Source organism: Balaenoptera ricei, chromosome 1 (assembly GCF_028023285.1).
Source record: "Balaenoptera ricei isolate mBalRic1 chromosome 1, mBalRic1.hap2, whole genome shotgun sequence".
NCBI classification, from domain to species: domain Eukaryota; kingdom Metazoa; phylum Chordata; class Mammalia; order Artiodactyla; family Balaenopteridae; genus Balaenoptera; species Balaenoptera ricei.
This window is the reverse complement of record NC_082639.1, coordinates 43,774,648-43,796,887: the sequence shown is the minus strand read 5'-3', so window position 1 is coordinate 43,796,887 and position 22,240 is coordinate 43,774,648. Positions and strand designations below refer to the sequence as shown.

Sequence of the window (22,240 nt, the reverse complement as noted above, 5' to 3'; positions counted from 1 at the left end):
AAAAGAATGTCAAAATTAAAAGATCTCATTCATTTAAATAATAAGAAAATGTATAATGAAAGCCCCATTGTGTATATTCTACTCTCTGATTAGCCTGTAAACTCTTACAAAGAAGCAGACTAAAAAGTTTCATATACCCTTTATATACAATATTAAACAAATATTTGAATGTTTATCCCTGCTTTGTCACCACCTAACATTTTCTGTATATATTTAACTATCTCCTCCCTCTAAGGTAATAAGCTCCAATAGGGTAGGGATGCTCACTTGTTTTGTTCTTGTTATATCCCAAATGCCTGGAACATCCTGGGGACTAAATGAATACCTGTAGAGTAAAACATGCACGCATATATACATCACATCTAGTATGGTTGCAGCAAAATGAGCAAGAATGGTAGGAGATGAGGTCAAAGTGATAGCACGCAGCTAGATTTCATAGGGTCTGGTAGGTCACCACAAGGACCTTTGCCTTAACTTTTAGAAGGCTTTTGACCTATTTTAACGGATCTCTCTGACTTTCTCTGTAAACAATAGATGGAAAGGGAACAAGAATAGAAGAAAGGATATCAGATAAGCATAATAAAAATAATCCAGGCAAAAGACAGTGATAACTTGAACGAAGATGTTAACAGTTCAAAAGATTGTGAGAAGTTTCAAACTCTAGATATATTTTGAAGGGAAAAAGGACAATATTTGCCCGTAGGTTGGATGTGGAATGTGAAAAAAACAAAAGATGATTCTGAATTTCATGGCCTGGGCAAGTTGAAGACAGGAACTGCCATTTACTGAGATGTAGAATATGATGGGAAGGGGAAGTCAGAAGACTGCAGGAGAAGAACCAAGAAAGAATGGTGTCCTGGAAGCTAAGAAAAGAAAATGTATAGATATTAGTAAGTTGCTGGATGGAACTGTGTGAAAATTATCTTCTGATTGCTTCTATTCACTCAGGAAAATTGGGGCTAAGCCATCAGCTGAAACTGAGGAAAGGAGAGGAGGCACTGGAAATTTGAGAAGAGATCCCATGCAAATAGTCATCTAGAGGAGTAGGAATGTATTATGGACCAGGAAGGACTGCCAGGTAGGTCCAAGAGCTTCCTTAATGGTATTGGTCATGAATCTAAAATGAGACCGGTGAGTATGCTACTCTTTTTGTCTTCACTCATATTTAAGTTTGGATGTAAGTTACGAATGAAGGAAGAATTAGATCCAACCAGGTATAATCAATTGACTTTTGATAAAGGTGCAAAGGCAAGTAAATGACAAATGATACTGAAATGAATGGACATACAAATGGGAAAAAAAAGAACTTCAAACAATGCCTAACAGTCATAAAGATTAACTAAAAATGGATCACTGACCTAAATATAAAACATAAAACTACAAACTTTTTAGAAGAAAACATGGAGGAAAATGTTTGTGATATAAGTTTCAGTCAAAAAGTTCTTAGATATGATATAAAAAGAACACTCCATAAAAAAATTAATAAACTGGACTTCAACAAAATTAAAAACTTTTGTTCTGTTAAAGACACTCTTAAGAGAATGAAAAGATAAATTACAGACTGGGAGAAAATATTTTTAAATGACACAAATCTACCAAAGGACTTACATTCAGAATAGATGAAATACTCTCAAAACTCAACAATAAGAAAACAACAACCATATTTTTAAAACATGAACAGTTGGAAAAATTTGAACATTCACTAAAGATATAAAGAGGACAAAATAAGCAAATGAAAGATGCTCTAAATCATTCATCACAGGAAATATACAAACTAAAATCACAAAAATTAAAACCACTAGACTCCTGTTAGAATGGCAAAAATTAAAAACCAAAAAGGAGAAATAATAAGTGCTGGCCAAAAAAAAAAGGATCCTTATACCTGATGAATGCAAAATACTGCAGGCATTTTGGAAAACAATTTCAGTTCCTTATAATGTTAAACATACAATATGGCTCAACTATCCCACTCCCAGAGAAATGAAAACTAAATATTCACACAAAATTTAATACATGGATGTTTATAGCAGCTTTATTCCCAGTCGCCAGAAACTAGAAACCCAGATATGCATCAACAGGTGAATGAATAAACTGTAGTTCAAACATACAATACAACACTACTCAGCAATAAAAATGAATGACCTATTGATACTGAAGGGTACCAGAATATACTACTCCTAAATATGCCTCTTGTTAATCAGTCTTTGGCCAGTCTAATTTAGAGGGCCCCAGCTGAAGAACCTGAGATGAGTATAAGAAAAAGATTTTATTTCCTTCCCAACAATACATACAACACAGATTAATCTCAAATGCATTATGATAAGTAAAGGAAGCCAGATTAAGAAGGCTACATGCTGTATAATTTCCATTATAGGACAGTCTGAAAAAACTAAAACTATAGGGGCAAAGGATCAATGGTTACCAGACATTACAGGTGCACCAGCAAATTTTCTGGTGATGGAACTGTTCTGTATCTTGATTGTGACAGTGGTAGTAACATAACTGTATACATTGTCAAAACTCTTAGAATGTACTCCAAAAAAGGTGGATTTTACCATACATAAATTTAAAAAAAAATTTTTAAAGAAAGAGGTAGATTTAATCAGGGTTTACATTTTGCCAGGCTACCAAAACACAGGGTAAAAGCGAAAAAAGAACTAGAATTATGTAAAAAAGTGATTTTAATGATGAAACCATGGAATCTTAATGTAGATAAACAGAAAAGCTGGAGGAGTGAGAAACAGTGAAAAGGTGTTGAAATCAATAGGTTGTAAATCCTGGTAAACTAGGGAGAAAGTGATGATGTAGAGTGAGATGCTTCAGTAGATAATCCAATAAATATTTGTAAAAATGAATTGAGATAGACCATAAGAACCTTAGGCTGCTGTTGCTTGATTACAGGATAAATATCTCCTTTTCATTCCAAAATAGATTACAATCTGAAAGAAAAACTATCTTGTCAAAAATGTGACTAAAAACTAAAGTTACCAAGGAGGGACAAAGGGATGGGGGTTGGAATAGAAGAATAGAGAGAGATATCTTATAGATTAAAATATAATTTAAAAAATTTCACTTCTGGCCAAGATGGAGAAAAGGGGACTGGATTTAGCCTCCTGCCTTAAACGACCAAAATTTGCACAAAACACATGGAACAATGATTTCCAAGACACCAAATTTCAGACAACAAAGGACAGTGGTCCTTGAGAGACAGGAAACAAACAAGATGAGCTCTATGACTGCCCAGGTTATGCTTTAGGAGAGTTTCCAAGCTCAGATGCAGGAAGCGGGAACCCAGGCAGAGGCTGGCAGACTTCCTGAGTTGAGGAGACAAAACTGAAAATCGAGAAAAAATTCAAGGTAGTTAGAGTTCACAGGACAGAGAGGAGAAAACTGCAGAGAGAGAACTCCAAAGGTTCACAGAGGGTCGCATCAGAACAGCAGTGTTCTGATTAGCAAATGTGTGTGAGGATACTTCTTGAGGCTAGTGAAAGAAATGCCTGAAATGATTACTGGGAGCATTATGTGATACACAGGTCTGGGAATAGTGCCTATTCCCAAAACCCAGATAGAAAAAGCTCATAATTCATGGGCACTGGGTAAAGTATTACTGTATAATAAAGAATTTGGCTGACCTCTGCCCCTGGTTCCTGGGAGGTAACCTCTAAACCCGTGGAATTTCCTGAGTGATATGAGTGCCTTTGTTATTCCTGGCAGACTCTGAGAGTCTATGTCAGTTTGATGACACTGATGCTAAAAGGATAACTCGGGGTGGCGGCTGGCCATTTCAGAAACACCAACCATGTGATGAGAGGCTGGGGCTCTGAGGCACGTGATATCAGCCTGACTTCTGCAGAGTGCCGAAGTGGGGCTGGAGACTGAGTTCAATCACACAGCTGGTGATTCAATCAATCAGGCCTCCTAAGGAAACTCCAATAAAAACTCAGGGCACAGATGCTTAGGAGCTCATGCCGTATGTATTGTTACACATCAATGTACGTGGAAAGTGACATGTTCCTGAAGACACAGAAGCTTCTTGTTTGGAACCCTCCCAGACCTTGCACTATGTGTCTCTTCTATCGGCTGCTCCTGATTTATATCTCCTTTGTTATAATAAAACTGTATCATAAGTACAGTTGACCCCTGAACAACCTGGGGGTTGGGGCGTCAACCCCTGCACAGTTGGAAATCCATGTATAACATTACACTCAGCTCTCTGAAGTGCAGTTCTGTATCTGTGGATTCAACTAACCATGGACTGTGTAGTACATATTTATTGAAAAAAATCCACATATAAGTGGATCTGAGCAGTTCAAGCCCATGTTGTTTAAGGGTCAACTGCATAGTACTTTGCTGAGTTCTGTGAATCATTCTAGTGCATTATCAACCCTGACGGGCTAGTGGGATCTCCCACACTTGTATCTAGTTAGTCAGAACTGTGGGAGGTCTGGGGACCCCTGAACTTGCAGCTAGCATCTGAAGTAATGGCAGTCTTGTGAAGGACTGTGCTTAATCTGTGAAGTTTGGCTTAATTCCAGACAACACCAAAAGTCATTACAAATATAGCTGAGCTCTGAACAATGTGGGGGTTAGGGGCACTGACCCCCTCTGTGCAGTCAAAAATCCATGTATAAATTATAGTCGGCCCTCCATATCCGTGGTTCTGCATTGGAGGATTTAACCAAGAATGGCTCATGTAGTACTGTAGTATTTACTGTTGAAAAAAAAATCCATGTATAAGTGGACCCTCACGGTTCAAACCAGCGTTGTTCAAGGGTCAGCTGTACTCAGAAGGGTTTTGCCTTAGTAGTGGGGAATAATCAGCCCTATACTAAACAAGACTTTGGTTCCACCTTACAAATCTTAAAAGCAAGACTCAAAAGGATCAACCTATTTTTTAGATAAATTAACTGTGTTATTTGTAACCAAACTCAAGAATTTTTATAAGAACATAAAAATACCTGGGATCCAACAAGGTAAAATCACAATATCTGTCATCCAATAAAAAATTTAAAAAATACCAAGGATGCAAAGAAGCAGGAAAATACAACTCAAAATGCGGGGTGGAGGTGGGGGGAAATCAATCAATGGCAACTGAGTCAGAACTGAAACACATGTTAGAATTACCAAACAAGGACATTATAATACTTATTATAATTATATTCCAGATGTTTAAAAAGTTAAGTACAGGCACAGAAGATATAGAAAAAGACCCAAGTCAAACTTCTAGAGATGAAAATTACAATGGCTGAAATTACAGGAAAAAAGAAAAAGGATGGAATCAATGGCAGTTTAAGTACTTCAAAATAAAAGATTACTACAATGAGGTATCACCTCACACCAGTCAGAATGGCCGTCATCAAAAAATCTACAAACAATAAATGTTGGAGAGGGTGTGGAGAAAAGGGAACCCTCTTGCACTGTTGGTGGGAAGGTAAATTGATACAGCCACTATGGAGAACAGTATGGAGGTTCCTTAAAAAACTAAAAATAGAACTACTATATGACCCAGCAATCCCACTACTGGGCATATACCCAGAGAAAACCATAATTCAAAAAGAGTCATGTATCACAATGTTCATTGCAGCTCTATTTACAATAGCCAGGACATGGAAGCAACCTAAGTGTCCATCGACAGAAGAATGGATAAAGATGTGGCACATATATACAATGGAATATTACTCAGCCATAAAAAGAAACAAAATTGAGTTATTTGTAGTGAAGCGGATGGACCTAGAGTCTGTCATACAGAGTGAAGTTAAGTCAGAAAGAGAAAAACAAATACTGTATGCTAACACATATATATGGAATCTAAAAAAAATGATTCTGATGAACCCAGGGGCAGGACAGGAATAAACATGCAGATGTAGAGAATGGACTTCAGGACATGGGGGATGGCGGGGACAGGGTAAGCTGGGACGAAGAGGGAGAGTGGCATGGACATATATACACTACCAAATGATGTAAAATAGATAGCTAGTGGGAAGCAGCCACATAGCACAGGGAGATCAGCTCGGTGCTTTGTGACCACCTAGAGGGGTGAGATAGGGAGGGTGGGAGGGAGATGCAAGAGGGAGGAGATATGGGGTTATATATATGTATAGCTGATTCATTTTGTTATAAAACAGAAACTAACACACCACTGTAATGCAATTATACTCCAATAAAGATGTTAAAAAAAATTAAAAAGTTCTAACTCAGAAAAAAATAAATAAAAATAAAAGATTAGTGAACTTGAGGACACAGCAATAAAAAAAAACCTGTCCAAAATGAACACACAGAGGAAAAAAAAACACTGAAAAAGAAATAAAGAGAGCATTAGTGAGCTGTGAAACAATTTCAAGCAGGCTAATAAGTCTATTAACAATGGAGTCCCTGAAGGAGAGGAGGGGTGGACAGAAAAATTATTTAATGAAAACTATAAACCCACAGGTCTAAGAAGCTCAGAAAACCCCAGCACAAGAAACATGGAAAAAACTATACCAAGGCACATAATCAAATGGCTCAAAAATAGTGATAAAAAGAAAAATTTCAAAGCAAAGAGAGAAGGATAAAACATTATGTAGATAGGAACAAAGGAGGGAATACATATTTCTCATCTGAAAAACTGTCAGCCTAGAATTCTACATCCAGCAAGAGTATCTTTCAAATACAAAGGACATTGTTAGAAATACAGATGCTAAAAGAATTCACCACCAGCCAATCCACACTATGAGAAACATTACAGGAAATCTTTCAGGTAGAAGGACAATGACACCAGATGGAAATACAGATTTATACAAAGGAATGAAAAGCACTGGAAATGGCAACTACATGGGTAAACCTACAAGAAGCTTTCTTATTGTTTACATCTCTTTTAAAGATAACTGGAACTATAACTACAATAGCATGACAGAGTGAGGAAATAAACAAGTCCCCCCAAAGCAACTAAACAGTTGGGTAGATTAAAAAAACAAAACAAACAAACAAAAAAACCATTTCAGTGCCCTGGAATTAGACCAAAGACATACAATACACTGAGATGTGTTCATTCATAAAAACTACTGAACTTCAAGTAAGAAGAATAGAGTTGAATCTGTGATTTTCTTGCCTGGGGCTGCCTTTAGCCCTGTTCATAGTTCAGCCAGGGCAAGGTAGTTTGTGAAAACAATAAGCTTTGCTGCTTGAAGGATCTTGCTTGATTTGGAGTGTCTCAGTTAAAGTGGTAATCTCAGTGGCTAGTGAAAAGGACCAGTGGCTCTGTTAGCCTGAGGTTGCTAGCCTATTTGGAGCAAGTAATGAGCAGGCAGACTAGCCAGAGATTTAACATGAAGTTCTGGTAATGAGACAGACATAGGGAACTTCATAAACTCTCCAAATACCCAGGACTGACCTTAGTCTGTGCACATGTGCAGCAGTGACTTTAATGGGCCCAAGCCAACCAACCTTCTTGGTCAACAGGGTTAGAGCCCGTGCATGTGCAGAGGAGACATGAGCAAGTCCAGCAGAAAAGAAAAGAATGACGTTTGAATCCCAGTCCATGCAGATCCATCAAGAAAGTATAGCTGCCTTACTGGCTAGAGGTATTTGAACACAAACTCTGACCAATCTTTGGCAAAAGAGTAAGCTACACAGACACAGGGGACACCACCAGGATGCCAGGCTTAAAATTAAAACACGACATAATGCTGGGTGCTTTAAGTATAACTACTCCTCACAATAATCCTGCAAGGTCACTTAGTTAGTGTATAACCAAGAGCCAGAATCCTGTACTATTTCATTCCAAACCTCCATATACTTTCCAAAGAATATACATGTTCTGTTCTTTTCCTATAGCATAAATCTTCACCTACGTGAAGAAGCAGGGTACTAACAAAATAATAAAATCCTTCTCTTCCTTCTCATGCAAACCCCAGTAAGGAAAAAGAAAATAAAAATTCCCAACTTACTGCTAGAAGATTCATGATGGTATGCCCCGTCTCTCCAAACAATGGCTTCCGAAATCTGACACTGAACAGTGGGCAAGGATAAACTATGGAAATGAGAAATGATCAGACTAAGCTTGGCAGCTTAAAATTTTGGTAAAAGAGACATCATGTTTCATAGAGTTCTCAAAATATAATTGTAATGACTCATTAGAGCATAAAATTTAGGGCTCAGAAAGTATTTACCATAACAGCATCACAGACAAATTTGGAGCCTTCTACAAACCACACCAGTCTTTTGATGCAGCTGTTTCAAAAATGAACTACATGTCTTAAGAAGCACTCTTTCCCAAACTGGATTAATATATTCCAGGAAACAAGTATCTCCTGATTCCTCTGTGCTCAGGAAGTCTAAAAGAGTTCACTCTTACACATTTCTGACTCAGGACCCTCCTTAGACAAGCCAAACACCAGGTGATCCTATTAGCTGGCTCACTCCTCGAACTTTACGGTTTAAACTGCCTGTACAACACAGGAAAATACAAATGTTTTTCCTCTGCACACAATCCTTTCCTTTCCCTACTTCATTTAGCTGATTCATATGCTTCTTTCACAGTTCAGTCCAGAGGTACCTTGGTCCTTCATTCTCGGTGAAGTTAGAGCCCATCTTTGAACTCCCAAAGAACTCTGTTAACTTTGAACATGTGTTTTGACATAATATACTACTATAATTATGATTTCTATGTCTTCCTTACAAAGGTTCCCAAGAGCCTATAACCACGTCTCAGCCATTTCTGAATTCCGGATTTACTACACATGGTAGGCCTTTATTAAATTCTTGTTGAATGAATGAATAAGTGAAAGACTGAAGGTGACCTGCTGAAAACATACAATACACTGTTTTATGTTTTATAAAATAATTTTTAATTATCTCATTTGATCCTCTTAATAATACCATGCAATATAAAAGGCAAGTATTATTATCTCCAGTTGCAAAGGAAACTGACAATCAGACAACTTGAATGACTTCACCCAAAGTTACAGAGCTAGTTAAGTGGCAGAGTTAAGAACTTTATTCAAGTGGTCTGATTCCTAGACCAGGGCAACCTTGATTAGGAAAAGATATAGAGTTTAAAATAAAGCTTGCATGGGACTTCCCTGGTGGTCCAGTGGTTAAGAATCTGCCTTCCAATGCAGGGGATGCAGGTTCAATCCCTGGTCAGGGAACTAAGATTCCACATGCTGGGGGGGGGGGGGGCAACTAGCCCGCGCGCTGCAAGTACTGAGCCCGCGTGCCTCAACTACAGAGCCCACACGCTCTGGAGCCCATGTGCCACAACTACTGAGCCCGCGCACTCTGGAGCCTGCTCGCCACAACTAGAGAGAAGCCTGTGTGCTGCAAAGAAAGATCCCACGTGCCGCAACTAAAGATACAACACAGCCAGAAATAAATAAATAAATAAAATAATAATAAAATAAAATAAAGTAAAGCTTGCATTTAGGCCTTAATGTCTTTAAAAACAATCACAGCTTAGTTGCACTGCTACGGCCATGGGCAAGGAGGCTCTTTTGTTGCTTACTTTACCAGCTGAGAGTGATCTCTATACCACTAGCTTCCAGTATCTATTACATTATATAAAATATAATTTGTCATAACTATTTTCCAACCAAGTGACAAAAAATATACTTACCATATATAGATACTATAAAAAATAAAGTTACTTGTTAAGTTGATATTCATTTTTTCTGAAGATGATCATGTATCTATCAATTAACCTACAAAACCAGTAAGTTTACAACGCAATAATGTTATTTTGAGTTCTTCCCATTATAGCCAAAATAAGTAGAGACACTGGCCAAATTTAGCTTAGCTATTTCAAAAGAATACTTCCGTTTAATTGTATCACCATGGGGCTCTCTGAATATCTCAAGTCTGTTTAGTCATTATGTCTTGGTCATATGGCTTAGAAGAGGGTATTTTATACTTACGTCGATATTCGGCTCCAAGTCTCAACATTAGTCGGATGGGAAACACTTTAGCCCAAGGAGTTTCCCATTTCTGGATGAGAATCCCAAACAAGTAAGGTGGGGTTGGGAGTACTAGGTCTTGCAGTGACTGGTAAGTAGATGTCACATATAAGAATCCGCCATGTTCTTTACTGCCAAGGAAACTTTGACTGAAGAAGGAATGTCCCAAGTTGCCTACAACATTCCCTAAAACAAAAAAGTACATTAATTACCATCAATAAATCAATCATATTTTTTATAATCATTATTCTCAGCACTGGGCCAGACACTACCAAACAATAATTCCCAACCTTCCACTATGAAAGACACATATCATATTTATAAAGTTGTTTTTAAATAAATGGCATTTGTTAAATGAAAATTCGTTTTCCAATTTTATCAGGGCTTCTGGTGAGCATAAAATACCTTGTATTATCACACTCTAGTTTGTCTGGCTAAAAGCCAAAAATATTGATGCCTTCCTTTAGACTAAACTTACTGTATGAATTACTTTAGAGGTCTCAGTATAAAAATTATTGCCTCAAATGTCACCAAAAAAATGTTAAGATTAGGTACCTGCTCTCACAGAGCTTACAATCCCATTGAGTAAATAAATTCAATTCATGAACATAACGATTAAGACATTAAGTACAGCTATATATGAGATATTAAGGGAGGAAAATTTATGGAGAAAGTAGTAACACAGACAGGATTTATTCTATTTTTGCTTGAGACAAATATGAAACATAAACAACTTAGGGTTTATTTAAATTCATATTAGGCAGGTCTTTTGTTTTTTAGTTGCAAATGCTCTTAACTAAGCACTTTCTAATTCAAATATTTTCTGAATGAAACAGCAACAAATCACCCTTCATTAAGGAGACATTTTCCTCAGTTTAGAACTACAAAAGAACTTCATGACAAGAGCTGTTCAATAATTTAACAGCAGATTTGTTCACTAGACATGTGCAAGCTTCCTTTGATACCTCTGAAAGAAATAACAGCAAATACAGAAATCGCCATCAGAGAAGTTAATGCTTACTTTCCCTGAAAAATAGAGTCTATTGCAGAACAGTTCAATGATGGAACATAGAATCCTTGAGTGAAGTGGAAGCTATGCTGACAGTAGGGACCACAAGTGAAGGGAACACCTCCCCACAAAACCCAGATACTTTATGACTGAAAGCCATGTTCACCTGCACATCATCATCTGCCAAATACATTTAGGGGTAGTACCCTTGCCCCAGGATTAACAAAATCTGGGGGACCTCCCTGGCGGTCCAGTGGTTAAGACTCCACGCTCCCAATGCAGGGGGCCCGGGTTTGATCCCTGGTTGGGGAACTAGGATCCCGCATGCCACTTGGCATGGCCAAAAAATAAATTAATTAATTTAATTAAATTAAAAAATAAAAAATAAATGAGAACCTAGGGGGAAAAAACCCCCAAATCTGGCTTTATGTTTAAGCTGCTGGGCCAGATCTATAAAAACAAAATAATCCCCATATCAAGGAAGTAGTATGTTATTTTGAAAAAAATCAGATTTTGGAGTCTCAGAGACATGGGTTTGAACACTAGATCCATCATTTACTATTATGAGATTGGGGGCAAGTTACTTGACTTCTGTGAGCCTCAACATCTGTGACAACAGGGCAAGATTATACTAAATTTCAGATCTGATGTGAATAAATGATAGAATATATGTAAAATGCCAAGCAGCACCTTGCACAGTCTGTTCTCAAAAAATGTTAACTATTACTTTTATAATGCAAATATACATATAATGAATGATCAACCAAACATTATACAACTTTCTTTACTTTATCAAAGATTTTAGAGTAAAGTTTTTATAAATTTTCATCTTTTCACTTGAGTTGGGGTGTGGGGAGAGAATGGGAAACAAAAGAGAAGATTTTTTTCCCTCCACGATGGAGACTACACCACAGGAGTCCTCTAAAGCGCTAATGACAGCATAATGTTTATCTTTCACAAGAATGCCCTAGTGAATACAGCTCAGAGGTGAAAACTGTGTTAAGCTTGGTACTCAAAGCATTCATTCATTATTCCTTTGGGATCTCCCTATAAGAGACTGGAATCTATTACTGGTTATTTTTCCACAGATACTAATAACTTTTCTGCTTCTACCACCTAAAAACCCTCCTCCCTACCCAATCACACGCAGATTCTTATGTCCCTTTACATTATAAAATATATCTTTTATTTTTTAAGCATTTACTTTCTTAAAAATTGATAGATCTCTATCAATTTTAATGAATAATTTAGATTGCCATTTATCACCTCATCTAAAAATAAGTAACATTCCTTGGGTATAGATATCAACTAAAATAAAATACAGGGTATGAGAATTTGACCAAAAAAAGCTTTCATTTGAAGACTTTAACTGGGGCTCCAACATTAAAAAGAATTCCAAAAGAAAGCAATGTTGGGAGTGAAAGAGAAGTAATACTCAAAGAGAGAATAACTAAGAATTTTCTAAATTAAAGAAAGAAATGTGTTTTCAGATCAGAAGTACACTTTAAGTACAAAAATTAGCTTAAAAATATTCTAAATACATTTTTGTCTAAGTTAATTCTTAGGCTGAGATAAACTTTCACATTAAAAAAATGAAAGATCAGGGACTTCCCTGGTGGTCCAGTGGGTAAGACTCCGCACTCCCAATGCAGGGGGCCCGGGTTCCATCCCTGGACAGGGAACTAGATCCCACATGCATGCCGCAACTAAGAGTTCGCATGCCGCAACTAAGAGTTCGCATGCCGCAATTAAGAAGTCCGTGTGCTGCAACTAAGAGTCCACATGCTGCAGCTAAGAAGTCCACGTGCCGGCAACTAAAAGATCCCGCGTGCCACAACCAAGACCCAGTGCAGCCAAAATAAATAAATAGATAGGTAAATAGATAAATAAATAAATATTTTTAAAAAATGAAAGATCAAACTTCATTGTGTTTGAGGCCTATAATTTTATTAGTATATTACACATTAATAAAAATAAAATTCAAAGAAGTTGAATGCATTTAACACCATACAAATCAGTAATATAGTGCCTTAAAGTTTACATTGCCTTTTGATAAATCTATACAGGATAAGAAAGAAATTTAAACTAATCAAAAGTGCATCTGGGTTAACCCAGGTGGCTACAATTTAAAGGAAAAACATAAGGAAGACTACAGAATGAGAGTAGGTGACAAAAAAGAGATAATAAAAAGAAAAAGATCTTTCAAAGATCTGAAATTATAGAAACTTCCCAAGTGACCTGCTTGAGTGACCCATGGTATTTCTTTCTCAGGGACCAGAGACACACTGGGTCTCAGAAACACTCTTAAGCTGATCTAAATAGTATTTTCCCTTCTCCCCAAGTCCCAGTGGGAACAGGAAGTCAAGAATAATAAGCACAGCATTTTTATTAACAGAAGTGTTCTCTCAGGACTCCTTTCCTCCAGGTGATTTTCCACCAAATGACAAAAAAAGCTTGCTAGTGACATCACACCAACTGATTTACTCCCCAACTCACGGTTTTTAAATTAAGCCTCTCCAACGTGCCAGACCATTTGTTCTAAAGGTTGGTATACAGAGTTGACCCAGACAGATAAAACTCTTGCCCTCATAGAGCTTATATCCTAATGAAGGAAGACAAACAAACAATTTCAGTTAGTAAAGTTAGTGATAAATGTTTTGAAGAAAATACAACAAGGAAGGTAATGTGAATGATTGATGGGGGAAGGGGAGAGAATACTTCTTTAGCCATGAGAGTCAGGGAAAATCTTCAGAGAAAGAAACATTTGAGAACAGACCTGAATGAAGAGAAGAAATCAGCCAGTAAAGCTCTGAAAAGAACAGCACTCCAGGTCGGGCAGGAGTAAATTCAAAAGTCATGAATCGGAAATGAGTATGACAGGTTCAAAAGTCACAAAGATGATCAATGTAGCTAAAGCAAACTAAGGAGTATTAAGAGATAAGGTCAAAGAGACCTTTAAGGACTAGATCATATAGGACCTTTATAAAATTGGAGTTTATTCTAATTGCAGTGGGAAGACAATGGAAGGTTTAAGGCAGCTTTATTGTGCCATCACATTCATCACCATGTTACTAGGCTACACAAATGTGCTCTCAATTCATAAGGATTAGATTTAGGACACCCAAGAAATAGTTGAGAGAAGATAAACAAGTCCGCAAATGTAAAATTGTGAATAATTTAAAGGGAACAAAAAGCTGTTTTCAAATGTAGAAATGATCTAACCTACAAGGTTAATATTTATGTTCTGTGCTTATAATTGTCTTCTTGCTTTGTTCTGAAGTTAAATCTAAAAGTTGAAAATCAGTAACAGTGTAAACCTTATTATACCCTTAATAATTATATAATTATTATAATTGATTATTAAATATTAATCAATTCACATTAACATTTCTCTTAATAATCTTCTTTTTTTTCTTTCATAATTGAGATTTTATTGGTTGTTTTGAGGATCAGGACACAGACATTTCAATTTGTACACAATTCTCAACATACGTACCAAAAACCTAAAAAATCATGTAGTTGTGATTCTTTTCTGAACAGTTATTCCAGTGACTTTCCAGCTTAAAATTTGGGGGCAAATTTTCCTTCGCAGGATATCAAGTACCAATATCTTCAAATACTGATATGCTGTTACATTGTAAGTCCCACTAATTCACAATTTAATATCATATACACTACATACTCAAATTGTCAATCGTTCACAGCACATTAACAGTTACTAGAAGAACTGGACTACCACGACCAAAGTTGTTACAGAGTGCACAAAATTGTGCCCAGGAGAGCCAAGATCAAGGGGTGAGTGGTTTGCTTTAGGAAACAATTCTACCAAAAACAACATGGGAAGAGAAGTAATTTAAAGTGTTTAAGACATTAAATGCACACCTGACTCCAAACTGCCATTTAGTATGCTTTGTATTATAGGATATAAAAGCTACCCTCCATCTGTGGAATGTTAAGCTGACACCCAAGACAATCAAAGCCTCCCATATTCAATATCCCACTATTTTCTGGTTGTACCAAAAAGTAAACAACCAGCAAATGATTTCACCTCTTAAAAAAAAGCATTTACACTTAAAAAATGGGATGAGGTGGGATTCCTTCCTTTTTAAAAATGTTTCTAGAGCTACTAAAAAACTTGCATTTACAAAATAGTTGATAAAAATATTCCTCTGGATTGTACAAGAAGGGAAACAGGGACCACTGATAGGACCAGGTGTGTGATATTAATCAGACTTGGCTTCTTTCTCTCCTGCTTCATCAGAAGCTGGGCTCTCCTCATTTTTAGTTTCTCCATTTTCTGCAGGTAAGTCTTCTTTAGTCTCTTGGTTAGCCACTTCAGCCTGTTTTCCCTTTGCTCCCCTTTTCCCTTTTGTTTGCACTTTTTTGTCGGAAGATTTATCCTTTCCTGCCGCCTTTTTTGGCTTCGTTTCCACTTTTGCAGGAGCTGGTTTAGCTGACAACCTCGCCGATCTCCTCTTGGGCTCCTCCTTCGCCGCCCCCTCGGCGGAGCTGACCTTCCTCTTGGGCATCGTGGCGGCGGGGCGGGCACGTGCCGGGTGCCTGCGGGCCGCGGCGCGCCGAGAGCCTTCGCAAAGCTGGGCTGCCTGGCCGCTGCCGCTCCTCCTGCCCTTAATAATCTTCTTGAAGAGAGAAATATTAAACTGGAAGAATTCACTGAACAATGTACCCAGGATCCAGCACAAAAAAGCAAAGAGAAAAATTATACAAAAGAGCAGTTAAGAGATATTGAAGACTGATTTCAGAGGCCCCAACATCAAAAAAAGGTTTCCAAAAATAGACAACATTGGGAATAAAAGAGTAGTAACATTGAAAGAGATAATAATTAAGAATTTTCCAAAGTAAAGAAAGAAATGTTTTCAGATCAAAAGTACACTTTTAGTACTCAGTAGTAAAAATAAATCCACATATGTGTACACATATAGACCCATGGAATAGAGTCCAGAAAGAAACCCATGCATAGAAGGTAAACTAATATTCAAAAACAGGACCAAGGTAATTCAATGGCAAAAGTATAGTCTTTTTAACAAATGGCCGTGGAACAACTGAATATCTATCTATAAGCAGGAAAAAATCAAAAACAAAATGCACAAAAAAATTCCCAAAACAAAACTTTGAGAACAAAACTTCAAGACTTACCCCATTCCCTGTACAAAAATTAACTCCAAATTAATCATAGATCTATATGTAAAAGCTATAACTATACAACTTCCAGAAAAATACAGGTGAAAATTTTGGTGACCTTGGGTTAAGGCAAAGATTTTTTAGGAAACTGAAGATAAACTATAAAAGAAAAACTGATAAATTGGACTTCTATCAAATATTAAAGCTTCTACTCTTTGAAAGATAGTTAAGAAAATGAAAAACATAAGTCATAGACTGGAACATAATATCTGCAAAACGCACTATCTGATAAAAGACTTGTATCCAAAATTTATGTAGTACCAATAACTCATTAAGAAAACAACCCAATTTTTAAATGGGCAAAAAAAGAGCTACAGATGGCAAATAAGCATATGAAAAGATGCTCAATATCATTAGTTATTAAGGAAATGCATATTAAAACCACAAAGAGATACCACTAAACACTCATTAGAAAGGCTTTTTTTTTTTAAAGGAGTATCAAGTGGTGGCAAGGATCCAGAACAATTGGAACTTTTCATACATTGCAGGTGAATGGATAAACAAATTGTGGTACATACATCCATTCAACCATATAGATGAATCTCAAAAGCACTGTGTTAAGTGAAATAAGCCAAACACAACAGTGAGATTCCATTTACATAACCTTCTGGAAAATGCAAAACTAGAGGGACAGAAATCAAATCAATAGTTGCCAGGGACAGAGGGTAAGGGGAGGGGATTAAATACAAAGGGACATGAGGCAAGGTTTAGAGATGATGAAAACATTATATATCTTGATATTGGTGGTTGTTACCTGACTGTATCTGTTTGTCTAGACTCACTGAACTGAATATATGTATATTTATATACAGTAATATATGTCTGAAAAGGCACATATTATTGGATATAAATTATACCTCATAAATCTGACTAACAAAAACAGAGAACTTTAATAGTGGACTTACAGATAATCAAGGATAAAGAGAAAATCCTAAAAGCCAAAGAGAAAAGACAAATAACTACCTGTTAAAAAAAGAAAGAAAAAAAACTAGACTGCAGGAGATGCCAGAAGACAACGAAGTAATACCTTCAAAGTACTTGCTAAGGGGAGGTTAAAGGAAGAAATGAACGAATGAGAGAAAGAAGGAAGAGAGGAAGGGAAAAAAATTTGTTAACCTAGAATTTTGTAGCCAACTAATTATTCAAGAGTGATGGCAAAATATTTCAAACATACAAGGACTAATGGAGTTTAACAACCATAGGCCCTCACCAAGAGAACTAATAAAAAGATTTCAACAAGAAAAGCAAGTCCTAATGGAAATATGGGATACCAAAATAGCAGATATACAGAAAATATAGTGGCAAATTTAATAATTTTGATTGAATTGAATATTGATACTGATATTGAAAATTGAATATAATTGAATTAAGTAAAAACAATTATTTTTTCTTTTACAAAAGGTAAAACCAACCACAATAATAGTAAGAATGGTAAAGATATTAAACGAGTGAAGCATGCTTAGGTCTGTGTCACATTAGGGAGGATAGAAACGCTCTGAGGCAGAATTCTGTCTGCTCCCTGGTGTACATGCCTTGTTTAATTCCCTCCCTTTGCGTGGGGAAAACACCTATGAATATGATGGGTGTCACTCCCATGATTAGGTTACTAATTAACAAACTTTGAGTTCATCAACAGGGAGATTATCAGAGTGGGCCTGACATAAGGTCTTTAAATCTAGGTCTAGAGGTCAGAGAATCAAAGCAGAGACACACTCTTGATGACCTGAAAGAAAGGAAACATCCATGTTGTAAACTATCTACGGAGCCATGAGGCAAGGAACAGCAGGCAGCCTCTAGGAGCCGAGAGTACTCCCCAACCAACAGCTAAAAGAAAGCAGGGATTTGTAAGAAAGTGAATTCTGCCAACAACCTGAGGAACTTGGGCTCCAAATGAGAAGCCCAGCATGGCTGACACCTTGAGGCACCCTGAGCCGAAGATTCAGCTAAGCTGTGCCTGGACTCCTTACCTATGGAAACTATGAGATAATAAATTTGTGTTGTTTCAAGCCACTAAGTTTGTGGGTTAGAAATATAGTAATAGAAAGCTAATACATACTGAATAACTTAACTCTGTCAGAAAAAGTTCATAGTTGAGTGTTTACGTTGAAAAAATTAAAGGAATCCCAAAGAAAATGCTAACATAATAGAAACATGAGTAAAAGACATAAACAGGGACATATTTGTCACAGAATACAAAATGTACATCGCTAATAAATATATGAACATATGCTCAGCCTCATAAATAGTTAGTGAAATGCAATTCAAAATGAGACACCGTTTTATATCCACCAGACTGGCAAAAATTAAAACTCTCATAATATCAAATGTTGGCAACTCTTATACACTGAAGATGGGGACAGATAGATATAAACTGGAAAACCTCTCTGGGAAATAATTTAACATCATCTAATAAAGTTGAAGAAATCCATACCTTATAAACTTATACTCATAAGTATACATGTACAAAAAAATTTAAAGAACATATCTGAATAACAGTAAACTGGTAAGAAGAACAAACTGTTCATCATAAAGAGAATTAATAAACTGTGGTAAATTTATGTAGTTCGTATAAAACAGTAGCCTGAAAATGAATGAACTAGAGGCATGAATGAATGCCAGAAACATATGGTAGAGTGAAAAAAACAAAGCACAAAAAATGTGTACAGTGTGATAACATTTGTATAAAGTTCACAAACACACGAAGTAATATAATCCTTAGAGATGCAAACATTTGTGATAAAATTACTTTTAAAAAGCAAGAAAAGTATAACACAAGATTAAAGACAATGGTTACCCTAGGGGTTGAGGATGGGAAGTCTGGAAGGAAGATGTAATCAGGAAAGAAAAAGGAGAGTTTCAGTGGATTGGTCATTTTTATTTCCCAAATTGGGTATTTTGTTTGTGGGTGGTTATTTTGTTATTAGGCTTTATAACTTGAACAATTACTAATATACATGCTTATACACTTTTCTACATACCAAATAGTTTTTAAAGATAATTAAAGGCATTCAGAAGAAGAAATTGCTTCTATCTGGGAAGATCATCAGGGGAGAACTCATGGAGAAAGTGGTCATTGATACGACTTAAGAGAACTGATAGGATATAGATAGTTGGGGTTTTGGGAAATAGCATGGTGTGTGGGGGGGGCATCAGGATCACAGGTAAAGAAGTAGGATATCATCAAAGTATACAACAAACCAAGTAATGTTTAGTTTGGCTTCACTGTAAGTATGGGGAGACTACTGGTGGGAAATGAGACTGGAAATATAGGATCAGATTATGAAGAGCACTGAATATCAGAGTACACAGTTTATTCTAAAGGCAACACAAAGCCAGTAAAGGTTTTTGAGTAAGAGAGGGAAATAACCAGAGATTAACTCCAAAAAAATAATCTGGTAGATAACAATTCATTGAAATTCATGTTCTGAATGTCTGTTTGCAAAACATAAGAGTAAAACACGGAGGAGGAGACCTTCAAGATGCAGGAGTAAGATGCGGAGATCACCTTCCTCCCCACAAATACAACAAAAATACATCTACATGTGGAACAACTCCTACAGAACACCTACTGAACACTGGGAGAAGACCTCAGACTTCCCAAAAGGCAACAAAATCCCCACGTACCTGGATAGGGCAAAAGAAAAAAGAATAAACAGAGACAAAAGGATAGGGACGGGACCTAAACCTCTGGGAGGGAGCTGTGAAGGAGGAAGTTTCCACACACTAGGAAGTCCCTTCACTGGCAGGGATGGGGGGTGGGCAGGGGGGAAGCTTCAGAGCCACAGAGGAGAGCGCAGCAATAGGGGTGCAGAGGGCAAAGCGGAGAGATTCCCGCACAGAGGATCGGTGCCAACCAGCACTCACCAGCCTGAGACGGCTTGTCTGCTCACCCGCCAGAGCAGGCAGAGGCTGGAAGCTGAGGCTTGGGCTTTGGAGATCAGACCCCAGGGAGAGGACTGGTGCTGGCTGCATGAAGACACCCTGAAGGGGGCTAGTGCACCACAGCTAGCTGGGAGGGAGGCCGGGAAAAAGTCTTAACCTGCTGGAGAGGCCAAAGACCATTGTTTCGGGGTGTGCAAGGAGAGGGGCTTCCTGCTCCATGTGCCCACAGATGGCAGAGCACCACTTAAGTGAGCTTCAGAGATGGGCATGAGCCATGGCTATCATTTCGGACCCCAGAGACGGGCATGGACCGCTAACACTGCCTCTGCTGCCACCAAGAATCCTGTGTGCAAGTGCAGGTCACTTTCCACACCCACCCCGGGAGCCTGTGCAGCACACCACTGCCACGGTCCTGTGATCCAGGGACAACTTCCCTGGGAGAACACATGGTGCACTTCAGGCTGTTGCAAGGTCATGCCAGCCTCTGCTGCCGCAGGCTTGTCCCACATTCCAATTACGACTACCGTACCCCTCCCTTTCCCCAGCCTGAGTGAGCAAGAGAGCCCTAATCAGCCACTGCTTTAATGCCCTCCTGTCTGGGTGGGGAACAGATGCCTGAGGGTGGCCTACGTGAAGAGACAGGGTCAAAACCAAAGCTGAACCCCAGGAGCTGTGTGAACAAAGAAGAGAAAGGGAAATTTCTCCGTGCAGCCTCAGGAGAGCGGATTAAATCCCTGCAATCAACTTGATAAACCCTGTATCTGTGGAATACCTGAATAGACAATGAATGTTCCCAAAATTGAGGTGGTGGACTTTGGGAGCAACTACTGACTTGGGGTTTGCTTTCTGTGTCTGACTTGTTTTTGGTTTTATGTTTATCTTAGTTTAGTTTTTAGTGCTTGTTATCATTGGTGGGTTTGTTTATTGGTTTGCTTCCTTTTTTTTTTTCCTTTTTTCTTTTTGTGAGTGTGCATGTGTATGTTACTTTCTATGATTTTGTCTGTTTAGTTTTGCTTTTAACATTTGTTTTGGGGTTTTATCTGTTCATATTTTTTCCTTCCTTTTCTTCCAAGCCATGTGGCCGGCAGGGTCTTGGTGCTCTGGCCAGATGTCGGGCCTGAGCCTCCAAGGTGGAAGAGCTGAGTCCAGGACACTGGACCACCAGAGACCTCCCGGCCCAAAGCAATATCAATTGGCAAGAGCTCTCCCAGAGATCTCCATCTTAACACTAAGACAGAGCTCCACCCAATGGCCAGCAAGCTCCAGTGCTGGAGACCCCATGCCAAACAACTAGCAATACAGGAATACAACACCACCCATTAGCAGAGAGGCTGCCTAATGTCATACTAAGTTCACAGACACCCGAAAACACACCACCAGATGCAGCCCTGCCCACCAGAAGGACAAGATCCACCCCACCAACCAGAACACAGGCACCAGTCGACCTCACCAGGAAGCCTACACAAGCCACTGAACCAACCTCACACACTGCGGGAAGACACCAAAAATAACAGGAACTATGAACCTGCAGCCTGCGAAAAGGAGACCCCAAACACAGTAAGTTAAACATAATGAGAAGACAGAGAAATATGCAGCAGATGAAGGAGCAAGGTAAAAACCCACCAGACCAAACAAATGAAGAGGAAATAGGGAGTCTACCTGAAAAAGAATTCAGAGTAATGATAGTAAAGGTGATCCAAAATCTAGGAAACAGAATGGAGAAAATACAAGAAATGTTTAACAAGTACCTAGAAGAAATAAAGAGCAAACAAACGATGATAAATAACACAATAAATGAAATTAAAACCACTCTAGAAGGAATCAATAGCAGAATCACTGAGGCAAAAGAACGGGTAAGTGATCTGGAAGATAGAATAATGGAAATAACTGCTGCAGAGCAGAATAAAGAAAACAGAATGAAAAGAATTGAGGACAGTGTCAGACACCTCTGGGACAACATTAAAAGCACCAACATTTGAATTACAGGGGTCCCAGAAAAAGAAGAGAAAAAGAAAGGGTCTGAGAAAGTATTTGAAGAGATTATATTCGAAAACTTCCCTAATATGGGAAAGGAAATAATCAAGTCCAGGAAGCGCAGAGAGTCCCATACAGGATAAATCCAAGGAGAAACACGCCAAGACACATATTAATCAAACTATCAAAAATTAAATACAAAGAAAAAATATTAAAAGCAGCAAGGGAAAAGCAACAAATAACA

The 22,240-nt window shown here is 37.9% G+C and overlaps 2 protein-coding genes across 5 annotated transcripts in view; both read right to left on the bottom strand.

Moving 5' to 3' along the window:
- The window catches only part of ZFYVE9 (zinc finger FYVE-type containing 9), a 188,201-nt gene that overhangs the window by 40,191 nt on the left and 125,770 nt on the right, over positions 1-22,240 (bottom strand). For all 4 annotated transcript variants that reach the window (XM_059922362.1, XM_059922352.1, XM_059922371.1 and 1 more), the window contains 2 exons: positions 9,891-10,115; positions 7,926-8,008 (listed from right to left, as the gene is read on the bottom strand). In XM_059922362.1, coding sequence (XP_059778345.1) covers positions 7,926-8,008; positions 9,891-10,115 — 308 coding nt within the window. The remainder of the gene's footprint in view (positions 1-7,925; positions 8,009-9,890; positions 10,116-22,240) is intronic.
- LOC132349783 (non-histone chromosomal protein HMG-14) lies at positions 15,078-15,560 on the bottom strand. The gene has a single exon (XM_059898534.1). It carries the CDS (start codon positions 15,465-15,467, stop codon positions 15,162-15,164), a length of 306 nt encoding a protein of 101 aa, XP_059754517.1. The 5' UTR covers positions 15,468-15,560; the 3' UTR covers positions 15,078-15,161.

Coding starts and splice junctions, on each gene's coding strand:
- LOC132349783 (XM_059898534.1), bottom strand. CDS start 15,467: ATGCCCAAGAGGAAGGTCAGCTCCGCCGAGGGGGCGGCGAAGGAGGAG.